The 14,561-nt window shown below is 42.4% G+C and overlaps 1 protein-coding gene across 2 annotated transcripts in view; it reads left to right on the top strand.

Moving 5' to 3' along the window:
- The first annotated feature begins 4,096 nt into the window (after positions 1-4,096).
- Positions 4,097-14,561, top strand: part of FRMD3 (FERM domain containing 3) — a 255,507-nt gene continuing 245,042 nt past the window's right edge. For both annotated transcript variants that reach the window (XM_054582987.1, XM_054582986.1), the window contains exon 1: positions 4,097-4,404. In XM_054582987.1, the coding sequence (XP_054438962.1) occupies positions 4,258-4,404 (147 nt within the window). In that variant the 5' untranslated portion in view covers positions 4,097-4,257. The remainder of the gene's footprint in view (positions 4,405-14,561) is intronic.

Consider the following 14,561-nt stretch of genomic DNA (forward strand, 5'->3'; position numbering starts at 1 on the left):
GTCTTGAAGTCAAGTAGTGTTAGTCCTTTCGCTTGTTTTTCTTCAGTATTGTGTTGTATTTTGGGTCTTTTGCCTTGCCATCAAATTATAGAAAAAAATTATTGATATCCATGAAATAACTTGCTGGGATTATGATTTGAATTGCAGTGATCAAGTTGAGAAGAATTGACATCTTAACAATGTTGAGTTCTCCCATCCACAAACAGGGATCTCTCCATTTATTTGGTTTTTTTATTTCTTTCACCAGAGTTTTATAATTTCTCTCATATAAATCTTGTACATATTTTGTTAGATTTATGCCTAAGTATTTCTTAGTTTAATTATCAATGTTAAGCCTCATTTAAACCAAGGAGCTCCTTTCAAGTGCAATAACTTTCACAGCCGCTGCGGAACTTCACGGAGATTGTGGTGTTCTTTCACCAATGATTCTCTGAAAGACCTGATGGAGACACCCTCAGGAGAAACGGTTACAAGAGAGGTGAGCTGGCTATGTGTGAAAATCTACTTCAATATTTCTTTCTTCTTGATTCTTTGGATTCTTTCCTGTAAAATATCATGGGATTTCCTCCTCATTTTCCTTTAACTGAGTCTAGAGGTCAATTAATTTAGATAATACATCGAAACCAGAGTTACTGGAACGTACACTCAAGTTGACACATTTAGGTTTATTCACACATATACTCTTCAACTAAAATAGCAGAACCATGCCATTCTTTCTCCCTCTGGGGTTGACTTTGTAATTGGCCTCTCAGGTGTACCTGGATTTGATTCAAAGTATTATGAATCTTTGAGTCAAGAGAGTAGTCAGAGGTGGTGAGTGAGGGCTGGGAGATTAGCTTCCTTTCAGAGGTAACTGCTTCAGGTGAGGTTAGAATAAGGTCTTCATACAAGGCAGAAACATTCTCAGGATATAAGAGAACAGGTTTTGCTTGTGCTACCAAGAGGGACTTGGGGGCTTGAGTGACTAGGAATTATCTAAATCCTTTTTTATGGTCCCATTTTCTTTCTTTCTTTCTTTTTTTTAAGAGAGAGAGTAAGGGAGGGAGAGAGAGAGGGCAAGAAACATTGATGTGAGAATGTGTAGCCTCTTGTACACCCTTGACTGGGGACCAAACCCATAACTTAGCCATGTGCCTGGACCATGAATCGAACCTGCATTCTTTTGGTTTACAGGATGATGCTCCAACCAACTGAGTCACAGTGGCCAGGGCTATGGTCCCATTTTTATTCCCAGATTCCTGCTCTTTCCTTATGATAACTCTCTTACATATGAGATCTGGCAAGGCTCATAAATCAATTGACTTTGTAATTTGGCAACTTGTTGACAAAATTTTGAGTAATTTTCAGTTATTTTAGCCTGTGGTTCAATTAATAAAAATTATTTTAGCTCTGTTATAGAAAGAATGCAGATTTTTAAATTTAAAAATTGAAAAATTTTCAATTACAGTTGACATCTAATATTATATTAGTTTCAGGTGTTCAGCATAGTGGTTAGACACTTAAATAACTTATGAGGTAGTCACCCCAATAATTCTAAAACCCAACTGGCACCATACATAATTACAATTTTATTGACTATATCACCTAACCTGTACTTTATATCCCCTTGATTATTTTGTAACTGCCATTTTGTACTTCTTAATTCCTTCACCTTTTCCACCCAGTCCCTTAATGCCCCTCCCACCAGTTTGTCCTCTGTACTTATGAATTTGTTTCTGTTCTGTTTGTTCATTTATTCTGATTTTTAGATTCCACATATAAGTGAAATCATGTGGTAAGGAATACAGATTTTTAAAAGAATTTAGGAATCTGAGTGTGCCATTGTGTTTCTTTAAGTGGCCCAGTTTTAAACTCTTCTCTTGAGTTCATTCTCTGAGTACCTCTTGCTCTGTCTGTCTCTTTATCTCTCTATCTCCCTGGCCACATCTTCAATGGGTACTTCAATCCAAGTGACAGTATGTGGTAATTTACCAGCTGGTTTTTTTATGCCAAGCTCTTCCAGTGCCCATATTTTTATACTAGCTGAATCTCAGCCTTCCTTCCAAACCAGCCTAGGTAACCAATACCAGATTCTTCTCATTTTCTAACTGGGGGTAACCATTTCCCCCCGCCCCCCTCTACTGTCCTTGTTGGTCTCATTTTGCTTCCTTGAAACTTGAGAGAATGATTTTAGACTGTTCAGCATGACTCTGTTGGAGCCAAAGGTCACTATAATAAGGACGGATTAGCTGTCCTTAAAAGAAAAGTGTGGACTATGTTGGGTGTTGACTTTTCTTTGCTCTCTAGGCTATCTTAGATCTGCCCTTTGGGTTGGGAGAGATGATCCAACTCTAGTTTCAGTTTTGAAACTGGACTGGGACAGTTGCATCGTTGCTACCTCTTCTGTGCATATGGGGGTTTACAGATTATAGGCCGTAACCTGGCTTCCTCCAATGATGTTGTCTTATCCTCAGCTTCTTGGCCACCTGTGAGATAGGCAAAACAAATATGGATGTGCCTGTCTTTGAATTTAAGAAAAAAAATGACAAGACTTTCCCAGAATCCCCAGGGTTGGCCAGTAGCTGGGTCAAGAATCGTATTCACATCTTCCCAGGCCCTGGTAGGAACTGCAGTGATATTTGCAGGCCCGGTGCAAGAGTACCCATGGATGCTCACACATTCTTATCAAACTATTTGAAAGCAGCAATCACTCTATATAAAATATACTCTATACTTCTGTTTTCACAAACTGTCACATTTGGAGTCTGCAGAAGCAGATACTGAGCCTGAGTTTGGCCTGAAGGGTATTAATAGTGATCAGCACAGGGAAGAAGCAGGAGCAGGCAGGGAGAGAAGTCAGGCTGCAATGCAGGCTCCTCCAAGCCCCCGCCCACCCCACAGGGCGGCCTAGAGCATTTGTGGCCCATTAGACGACACTAAGGTTGGGCGAAAAGGCTGTGTCATGACCCCTCCAACTCCAGAACAGGGTGAGCCTTTGGATGAGGGGTTCTGTATAGTGGCAGCAAGAGCTGGCAGCTGAGCAACAAGTCCTTCTCTAACTCCTCAATAATGACCTGTTCAGCCCAGGAAAGGGCAGCAGGGCCAGGGGCCCTCCTCTTTTCACTCCTGAGTGTCCTGGTCTCCTCATCCAACCTCCATCCACCTGCCCCACAGCCAGCCCTTGGGCCTATAGTCACACTACACACGGGCCTGAACCACCCTGGGGAAGACAGAGAGGCAGGAGATGCCCAACACCCTGGAGGCCGGCAGGAATTCCAGGGGCCCCAGTGCCCAGAGACTGGCCTAAATCGGGACCGGCCACGTCTACATTCCTGGGTAACTGGGGAGCCGGTGCAAGGTCCCTGGATGGGGAGGGGCAGGATAGGGACCACGTAGCTCGGGTCTAAAGTACTGCTACCAAAGATCATACTGAAATGTTGGGGGACATCAACATGAGAATTTAAGAAGACTGAATTTTTCAGAGAAGGAGATTGGCTCCAGTTAATATTAAATAAAATAAAGGCTTAAAAATATCCTCCTGAGTACCAGAGACTGTAACTGTTAGCGGTATTTCTGGTGTAGCTGTGCCAGCGTTTCATGTCACTCTTTGGGATTCGTCCTTGGTCCCACAGTCGTCTCCCGTGGTGGAATCCTCCCTGCGGTTGTAGGTCAGGATCACCCTCCATCCTCTGTCTGCAGCCAGGTCCCTGGGGCCGAGCAGAGCTGTCGGGCGCATGGGGGAGCCGGGGCAGGGACGAGCGCTACCAGGAGCTAGAGCGATCGAGGAGGGAGCGGGAGGAGGTGGCCGGGCCCAGCCTGACGCAGCGGCAGGAGCAGGCCACTGCTAGGCGCCCGGCCCCCAGCACCAGCAGTCCCTCCGCCTTCTTCTCCCGAGACAAGGCACGAGGCGAGGGAGTGAGTGCATCTCACGCCTGCCCGGGGATCACGGGCTGGGGGCACCCTTTGGAAGCAAGCCCAGGCGGAGGGAGGCACAGGAGCGCGCACACTGGGCGGAGGCGGGGAAAGGAGCGGGCGAGGCGCGGGAGTGGAGGGAGCGGAGGGGGAGGAGGAAGGACGAGAAAGGAGGAGGAGGGTGGGACCCGCCCGCTACGCTCCAGCAGCCCGGCAAGCGTGGCTGCAGGCGCCTGTCGCCGCCGCTGTCCCGGAGCTGAGTCGCACCCAGGTGTCCAGGACGGTGCGTGCTCCAGTGTGTGTGTCTCTGAGGGAGAGCGCCGAGCCGGCCCCGAGCCTCCCGCTCGCTCCTCCGGGCTGCGGTGCATGTTCGCCTCCTGCCACTGTGTGCCGAGAGGCAGGAGGACCATGAAAATGATCCACTTTCGGAGCTCCAGCATCAAATCGCTCAGCCAGGAAATGAAATGCACCATCCGGCTGTTGGACGACTCGGAGATCTCCTGCCACATCCAGGTGCGGGAGGTTCGGGGGCGAGGGAAGTAGGGTACGCGCCCGGCTCGGGGTGGGGGGCCTCTGCGGGTGGGCGTGCGCGGTCAGGGGTGAGGAACCCATCCCAGGGCCTTGCTAGAAAGCCAGATTTCGGTTCCTCCGCCTCCTGAGGCTGGGAGTCTTACCCAGAGATGGGGGCACTGTTCCCAGAAGGCGCCAGGAGAATGCTATCCGAGCCCAAGCCCCTTCGGGCATGCACGCTTCGCGCTCATCTGGCTGCGCCCAGGCAGGGAGCATCGGACAGTTGTCTCCTGGAGACTCAAACCCCTCTCTCTGTCCCCTATCCCACCAGGAAATGGGAGTTCCGAGAACCGAGAGGGGCATCTTCACGTCGCCCACTCTTTCTCCCTCCTTTCATCCACGTGGAGAAGGCATGCACTCATTTTTCTTTCTGGCACTCGGGCTTCTAAGGTGCCATCAGACCCAACGACCGGCTCCCTGCCAGCTCCCTTCCCTCGGCCTTTACTTCTCCAAGGCGTGGTGGGGGCAGGAAGGGAGGAGGCTGCGAAGTTTCTTGGGAGGGAGAGAGGCTGGGCAGCCCTGGGCTCCAGCCTTGAGGGATGGGGCGCGCGCTGCGTGGAACTGGAGCTACCTCTAAAGGAATTGTGAGAAATCGCGGTGTTTCAGAGAAAGGAAAAGGGCTGTGAGACCGTGAGAGTTGAACTGAGCTGAGTTCAGGGTTCAGGGACCTCGGCGGCACCTGGGTTCCAGGGTCCCAGGAAAAAAAGCGCCCTTTGGAGTATTGGTGGCTATTCATTCACTCTTGCCCAGGTTGGAGAAGGCGAGAGTTGTCTGGGCAAAGGCAGCTTTGCCGGCAGCCCCATCCTTGGGTAGTAACTACCTTTGGGCTTGCAGGAGAGCTGTTATGAGCTGCAAGTGTGTGTATTGTCGGCACATGTGTATGCAGGCAGATGTGTGCCCTCTCCCACGACCCACTCCGAGCGCACAATTTGGAAAGGTCGCGTTTGGGCCCAGCCCTATTTGTTTCTGACTTTTAACTCTATTTACCATGGGATTTCCTCTTCTTACCTAGCCCAGTCTTCAATGAAGCTCCAGGGCACCCTACGCAGTTCTCGAGAGAGGTGAATGGGGGCAGCATCTCCCAGCGGCAGGAATCTGTTCTGGGCTGTGTTAACCAAGAATGAATAAATGAATGAATGAATGGTCTTTCCCATTCCCCCGCGGCCCCCGCGGCCCCCGCCCTGGTGGGAGCTTGTGACACGAGGACAGCTGGACAGTTTCAGGGCAGGAATGTGGGGTCTCATGATCTCCCAGGAAAGTAGGCTCCCCCTGAATTTTCTAGAGGATCTTGAATTTCCTTTTGAGCTAAGTATTGCTGCTAAACTTACTAATAGAAAGATTAGCAGGATAGGCAGTTTTTCTGCTGCCACAGAGTTGGTTGCACAGAAGTGTTTGGCATGTACTGTCTTGTGATCTCAAGGCAGTTGGTTGGTGCACTTTGCTTCACCTCCTGAAGTGGACGTGCAAGTCTTTTAGCCCATATTGAACACGTAGATACTGGAGGGGCCAGCAGCAGGGAGTGGGGCTGTTGAGTTCTCCTTTGCTCTATCTGCCCTGCGCCCACTTGGAGTTGGTGCCACTGTTTTTCTGCTTCCGGACTAAGTCCTCCTTAGAATAGGTAAGTATTCCTCAAAGGACATGTATCTGTAGTTTTGTGTTCTGGGAAACAAAATTGTAGCCAGTCTAATGACAGTTGGAAAGTTAGACTTCATATGGCCCAACTGACGCCAACGTGGTTAAAATGACATGATGTAAAAATGTTGATTTTGGCATTGCTTAAAAAAAGTCAAATGTTTTATTTTGTGGCACATCTTTTTCAGCCCCCAAATGGTGATTATCATTTAACCAGTTAAAATGAATTAAAAATTTTATTTTGATAATCATGAAACTTCTTAGAGCATTCTAAACCCAGGAATTAAAATTGTACTTCTGGGTATAAGGTCATACATACACAGAAAAACATTTGCCATTTGTTTGGTGTGAGAACAAAATGCTTTTTTCAAAAAGAATCTTTCAGAGTCACCAGTACATGCCCTGAGGAAGTCCCCTTCCTCCCTCCCTCCCCCTCCTCCCTCCCTTCCCTCTTTCCCTCCTTTTTTCCTCTGTTCCAAGGAATCACAAAAAGTATATGGACTGCTAAACAGTGTGACACATTCTTCCTTCATAATTCATACAAAAGGTGGGTTATGGAATTTTTGAAAAAGAAAAGCTTTTACATATTCCTTTTCCAAATTATGTAATTTTGGCGATCTTTTGGTAAAGAAAACTTTCAAACAAACAACCTAACGGCCCAGTCTCAGCAGCCTGATAGCCAGTTCCTGTAGGGGATGCTGAAAGTCACCAGCTCAGTCTCTTTTTACAGGGTCTGGAATACTGTTCCACTGTGTCACCTGTGTGTGATTGTTTATTTTAGGTAGTGAGGAAGGGAAATTCCAAATGGACAATAAGTCAAAAGAGAGTCTAGGGCACCAGACAGAGGCCTGGAGAGAGAAGGAGTCACTGAATGCCACCTACTGGGCTTTTCCCACTGAGCCAACCCTTGAAGTCTGGAGACTGTAGAAGGGAGGACTTGGCTTAGGTCTAACCTGTTCCACTCAGTCTTGCTGCTTCAAGTAGAGTGGAGTTCTAGTCATCTTCCCCATTCTATCCACTTTTTGAGATTCCACTGTGGTTATTCACAACTCCTCCTAATGAACTTCTCATTTTTTAATACTGATTTTTACTGAGTAAAATGTAGGCTTTTCACACTATTTATTCTTAAGCAAAGCCTGGTAAGCATGATCGATACTTATTGGGAATTTGGATTTGGATTTGAATAGAAATCCCAGCATAGTGCTTAAAACAGTAGTCACTCGATAATTTTTTTTAAAGGTGTAGATTGGATCCTTTTCTTTCTAGACCATTAAATCTGCGAGGGTAAGAACATTTTGTTGTTGTTCACCAAGGAGTCCCCAGTATGTAGAACAGCACCTCACATACAGTATGTATTTGCTAAACACTTGCTGAACGAATGAGTGCCCAAAATTTAATCTAGATCATTACCTATCAACATGAGGCTAGCATGACAACATTGGATTTAGAATCAGGAGCTGTGTGGTTTAGTTATGTTACCAATCAGTTGTGTGGCATTGAGTGAGTCATTTGATATTTGGAGTCAAATGTTTCTTCTCTTGTAAAATAAGGGAGCTAAGTTGGATGGATAGTTTCAGTTTAAAAAGTCTATAGTTTAATTATTAGCTAAGACCAACTACATTGCTGTTGACAGAGTGGTTGTATACACATTATCTCATGTGATTTTCTTAACTATCCTGCATTATCTCCATTTTATTGATGTTATTGAGTGTTACCTCAAACTTACAGATATGGAAAATGGGGTTCAGAGGCAGTAAGCAATTTGGGTCACATGGCAAGTAAGTGGATTAGAACCCAGGTCCTTTGGCTCAAAGTCCAGAGCTCGCTCTTCTTTGTAGCACTGCCTCTTGAAACTTTGGGCAAGTCACTTTACCTCTTTGGGCCTCAGTTTCCTCATCTGTAAAGTGGAGATAATAATGGCATAGACCTCATGGCTTCTTGTAAGGACTCAATGTAGAGAATATGCCAAATGCTTGGCTTAGTGCCTGGCCCAGAGTAAGAGCTGAAAAATATTGACAGTTATCTTAATATTATGTGCATGTTTATTAGACATAATCCTAAATAGTGGGAAGGTTTTGACTTAAAATCTAATGTCTTTAAGCCAAAACTCCATCACTTTTTGATTATTTTATGACCTTAAGCAAGTCACTGGATCTCTTGTTTTTCATCTGTAAAATGGGCATAGTAATTCCTCAACTGCCATCTTCCCCTGGGTTGTTGAGATTATATATATAAGAACATGGCGTAATTGTTAAAATATCACCCAAATATCGAGTACCACTTTAATCAATTTATTTATTTTTTTAAAAAAGGTATTAGTGTACTGCTCCCCAAATTTCTTATCTGTTGGCACAGGAATTGGATGGTCACATAAATATACATATATACAAAATGTCAGGCCTCCTGATCATTCTGCTGGTGCAATCAAAGCTAGATTTAGATGACAGCTACACCTTTTTTGTTAGTAACAACAAGCCAACACTTTCTCTGTCAGACTCATCTAGAATGCCATTTAGAGTTCACTGAAAATCAGACACAAAAGGAGTGGAAAGGAGAGACAGTTTGTTAAATAACATGGCCCAGTGCTGACGTTTTTAGGTGAGAATACGCGGGCCAGCTCTTTGTATTAAGTATATTCGGCAAAATAAAGTAATCTTATTTCAATGGTCTGCTAAGATCTTATCTCTTGATGTCCTCAGAATGAATGCAAAGTGTATTGACTGTGGGGAGAATGAAATTCTGTTCGCTCCACGTCATTTGGACACTATATCCGCTGGATGCTTTTAACTTCGTCTAGCAAATTATAATTCAAACTGGCATTAACAATCAAGCACATTTCCTGGCTTGTGTATCCAGAAGTCCTGAGTTAAGGACTGAATTCAAGGACTGTCCTGCCTTTTGTGATGGCTTTATCTTTGAACTGGTAGAGAAAAGGTTGTAGTAGTTCCAGTTGTCACATTTATATAGGACACCCTCCAGAGGAAGAGAGAATCCACTTCTAATTCAGCATTCGAAACGAAAGTCCTGTGATCATTCTGATCAGACCTCCTAGGTCACATGTCCACCCCTGGAACCAGTGACTACATTCACTGGAAGGGAACCTTCTGATTGGCTTTAAGTGACCAGAACTTGAGCCTGGGACTCAGGGTGGAATCAACCCTCTTCTTGGTGGTGGCCTGCATAGAGGAGGGGTCAATATCTAAAAATCAGGGCTCTCTTCAGAAGGAGGAAGGGAGAAGGGTGAAATGGCTCCTAGGAAGATAACCCACCATACCTACTCTAGGTGCTCTATCTGGGCAAGTGGTCCTTAAAATAGGTCTACAAACCTCTGGAAGTCCCTGAGGTCATTTCAGAAGTTCTATGAGGTTCAAACTATTAAAAAAATCACAACATGTTGTTTGCTTTTTTTTGGGTTTTACTGAGATACAATACCATAAAATCTACTCAAAATGTACAATTTTAATATACTCACAGAATTGTGCAACCATTCCCACAATCAATTTTTAGAACATTTTCTTCATCTCCAAAAACCCCTCTGTATCTTTTGGCAGTCAATCTCATTTCCTCCAAAATCTCCCAGCCCTAAATCTACTAATTTACTTTCTGTTTCTAAAGATTTGTTTATTGCAGGCATTTGATAAAAATGGAATCATATAATATGTGAATTTTTGTGACTGGCTTCTTTCGCTTAACATAATGTTTTCAAGGTTCATCCACATTGCAGTCTATGTCATTATTTCCCTTATTGATGAATAATATTTCATTGAAAAGATAGATCACATTGTGTTTTATCAGTTCATCAGTTGATGAAAATTCGGGTCATTTCCCCTTTTTGGCTATTGTGAGTAGTGTTGCAGTGAACATTCCTGTATGAATTGCTGCATGGACATATTTCATTTCTCTTGGGTACATACTTGGGATTGACATTGCTGGGTCATATGGTAACTCTTTGTTTAATCTTTTAAAGAACTACCAGACTGTTTTCCCAAGCAGTTGCACCATTTTACATTCCCACTAGCAATGTGTAAGGGTTTCAATTTCTCCACATCCTTGTCAACACTTGTTATTATCTGTCTGTTTGATTATAACCATCTTAGTAGGTATGAAGTGGTATCTCATTGTGGTTTTGATTTGCATTTCCTTGATGGTTTAGGATGTTGAGCATCTTTTTCTGTGCTTATTGGCCATTTGTGTATCTGTTTTTTGAAGAACTGTCTATTTTTATCCTTTGCCCATTTTAAAATTAGATTTTCTTTTTATTACTGAGTTGTGAGGGTTCTTTATATATTGGGGATATAAACTCTTTAAACAATAAATGATTTGCAAATATTTTTTCCCATTCTGTGGGCTTCTTACTTTCTTGAAGGTGTCAACAATTTTAATATTTTGATGAAATCTAATTTATTTAGTTTTTCTTTTGTTGCTTATGTTTTTGTCTTTTATTGCTAAGAAACCATTTCCTAACGCAAGGTCTTGAATTCATGCCTGTTTTCTTCTAACACTTATAGTTTTAGCTCTTACATTTAGGTATTTGATTTTTATTTTATTGATATGTAATTCACATACCATAAAATTTTAAAGCATACAATTCAGGGATTTTAGTATATTCACAAGATTGTACAATCGTCTAATTGCAGAACATTTTAGATGTTACACAACTAATTCCAGAACATTTTAATCATCTCCCAAATAAAACTGTACCCATTAGGAACCACTTCCCATTTCTTATCCATTTTGAGTTCATTTTCATGTATGGTGTGAGGTATGGGTTCAACTTCATTCTTTTGCTTTTTATCCAGCTGTCGCAGCACCATTTGTTGAAAAAATGATTTTTCCTCATTTAATTGTCTTGTTACCTTTGTTGAGATGTTGTTTGCCTCTTCCACTCTTATCTCACAAATGTACAGTGGAGTTTTCCAGAGATGCATGATATATGATATTGCAACACATTGAACGCAGAAGCAGATATGAGAATCTAGCTGTCTTCTAGTGAGCCAGACATTAAAGATATTCACAAAAGTGTAAAACAACGGTCCCTTTCTTACTAAATTAGTTATTATTTATAAATGTTATTTTTTATAAAATATGTAATATATGTTAATGTACAGTGAGTTTATTATTATTTTTAAATGAGTCAAAAATTGACTAGAAAATTCTCAGCAAATATTGATATATACAACCCAAATAAAAGTACTATAAATCCTCAATAGTGTAATGGAGTTTTGAGTTCAACAAGCTTAAGAATTGCTGGTTTTGGTGACTGTCAATTTATTGAACTTCCTGAAAAATAAAAAAGAAAACCAAATGAAACAAAATAGAATTCCCATGCATCTCAGGCTTCCAAGATTGCAAGTTGTAAGTACTTGAAATGATATCAATTAAATAAAAGCACCCAGTGTGTACATGGAAAATGTATATGTGTATATTTAGAATTCTTAGTAGTAATCACATACCTGGTGTTAAAAGTAGAGAGACGAGGAGGCCAGGCTCTGCTGTAGTGAGCATTCCTCAGTTGCACCTACTATCTAACTGAACTGTGATTTTTCAACTTTAATAATTAGATAAAGTTTTGTTTATTTTGAGACCCCTCTTTTGGTTATGGACCATGATACATTAAGTGTTTAAAATGTAAACCATGTGAATGAGGTCCATTAGTCATTTGAATTCTTAAGTTGTTACTTCTTTTTCCAAGTAGGCATTTTGGAAAAATGTAAAAATATTGCAGGAATGGAAATATCATAATGTGTTTTCATGGAGAGTCTGAGCTTCACATGCATAAGTGACAGCTCTGGGAGGGATGTTTAAATGCTCCTCAGTCTCTGATATTCCAATGCATCTTCTGTACTCTTGTGAAGATGCAGGTTCTGTTTCAGGAGGTCTTGAGGAGGACCCTGAAATTTGATATTTCCAACAGGCTTCTATGTGCTGCTGCTGCTGGTCTGTGAACCACACTTGGAATAGTAAAGCGTTTGCAGAATTTATCTTTTTTATAATACTTTTCTTAATTTCCTTGAGGGTGGGGACATTTTGGCTGTTATCTCCTTTGATAATGCCTCACCTGGCACATTTCCCTCAGCAGACATTCAATGAATGTTTGAGTGGCTTGGCGAGTGATTAAAAAAATCATCTAGGTGTGTCTGTCATCATGGACCAAAGTGCTCATTAGGCACCAACACTGGGGATGCAGTGACCCCTTTGGACCCCTACCCCAACCAAATCAAGGGGTTGCTTTTCAAACAGGATTTCCTGGGATGGACACTCTGATGAAGTGTTGAACGACTGTGGACACGTCGGGGCCTGGGGTTAGTGAGGGCCTTCTTGTCTCTCTGGGCCATACTTCCCACTCTTGCTTTCCTGTATCCTGGACCCTTGACGCACTCAGAGGAACTCTGGCAACTTCTCATCACAAACAAATCATTGTGTATATGCTAGCAGTGCTGGAAACTCCCAGAAGCATAGGGGACCCAGCTGCCGTCACTGGCAGAAGTGACCCTGAGGGACAGGGACCCAGGAGGAGAGTGATAAGTGCATTTGAGGTGTAATATGAGCTTTGGGGCTGTTTGCTTTGGTGATTTTCCCTGAAGGTGCAGGAGGCAAATGAGAAGAACACTTTAGAAAAAAAAAATAAAGCTCATTCTAAAAGGGAAGAACATTTGTATAGATCAAGAAATTATGTTTTTTTTTTCCAAAAAATGGTACATTTTTTGGAAATAACATTAATCTTATTTGATAAACATTTAAAAATATCTTCTATATGCAAAGCACAGAGCCTGGAATGGGAGATAAAAAGAAAATAAAATCAGCTGTCAAGAGGCTCACCATCATTTGTGGGGAGAGAGACAACATAGTGATATAAGGACAGAATGCCCCAAGTAGATATATGCAGGTTGAGGACCAAGAGGAGGCATCTGTAACAGACTGGAGCAGAAATAACTATCTGTGTTATTGATTAATCTTGATTAATAATGGAAAAGTGGAAGGCAACTCTTTGAAGAAGGGGGAAAAGGCATTACAGGAAAGGTGATCTCTTGCTTGGCATGAAACAGCATGATGGCATGTGGAAGTGGAGGAAGGAGGAATTGGGGGGTGAGTCCCCAGTGGTTGGTTTCGGGGATGGGGGTAATGGTGATGCCACTCCAGGAGGGACAGAACTTATGCCACATAATTTTTGGGGCTTAGTGAAAAATGAACACGTGGGGTCTCTTGTTCAAAACTATTAATAATTTAAGGATCGTGACAGTAGAACATTAAATGGAGTATGGAGTCCTTCTAAGCATGGGTCATACCCCCGTGAACTTGGCTCTGAGAAGATGGGATAAAGGTGAAGCAGTGTGAGGGGAGGAGATGATGACTGTCGTTTTGGGCGTGTTGACTTAGGTGTCTGTAGGGGGTGTCTGAGTGGAGAATTTCCCGTGGGCAGTTGGATACAAGGCGTGAAAGTCAGTGGAGCAGTCTGCCATGGAGACATGGAGGTCTTCAGTGTTGATGCCAGTGCTGGTAGAAACCATGAGGTATGGATGACACCACCATGACCAGTCTCTCTTTTTCGTCTGTGTTTCTGTTTGAGTCTTCCTTGTAAATCAGACCAATGGGTTATGAGCTTTGGAATTCTTTCCAAGGGTATTTGATTATTTTCCATTTGTTGGGTACCTCTGACCTGAGCAGGAGCTTCCCTACTTTCCTCCGTAACTAGTGCAGCCAAATCAGAGCCAGCAGCAGGAAAGGATTTTCCTGCTCTTAATTCTCATTTCCTAGCTTGGACTAGCAAATGAAAAAAGTCCTTTCTCAGCTTTAAGGTTCTGAGTTACAAAGCATAAGATTTTCACTCTAGGGAAGTTACCCTTTGAAATAGGGTCATGAACATTAAATGGATAATACATTTTAAAATTCTATTGACATGGTACAACATTAAAGTAAACAGTATATGAGGAGCAGATTTGCAAGTTATGCTGCAATACTTTATCCTTTATTTAATTCTTATTTTATTTCAGATTTTTTAATGGCAAATTTTGTTACTTAATTTGCAGGGGGCATTGTGAATATTAATTAAAATAAATTCAAGTTCTATAAAACCATTAAAAGAAAAATCTAATATTAGTAACATAATAATCCGGATCTTAGATGTACAATAGAGTTTGTCAGAATAGATCTATGTGTTATGCTAAGCTTTGAAGTGTGATTATTCTGTAGTAGGGGAAAGGAGTTAGTATTTTAACAGATCAAGGTTTGCTTTATTATCTCTCGCCTCAGAAGCATAATTTATTGCTTTAAGGTACTAGGCCTTGGTAGTAAATGCTGATCTTGAAAGGACTGACTAAACCAGATTCTTCACACACAAACTGTGAAAATTCACATACAGTATCATTTACTACTGATCAATAATAAAATTAAGTAGTCTTAAAAATTGGTTAATCAGTTTTATCAATAGAAGAGAATTAAACCTAATTAATAAGTTGGTTAATAATTCT

This window comes from Pteronotus mesoamericanus, unplaced genomic scaffold, assembly GCF_021234165.1.
Source record: "Pteronotus mesoamericanus isolate MK-2021 breed Mesoamerican mustached bat unplaced genomic scaffold, CSHL_Meso_final contig_73, whole genome shotgun sequence".
In the NCBI taxonomy this organism is placed as follows: Eukaryota; Metazoa; Chordata; class Mammalia; order Chiroptera; family Mormoopidae; genus Pteronotus; species Pteronotus mesoamericanus.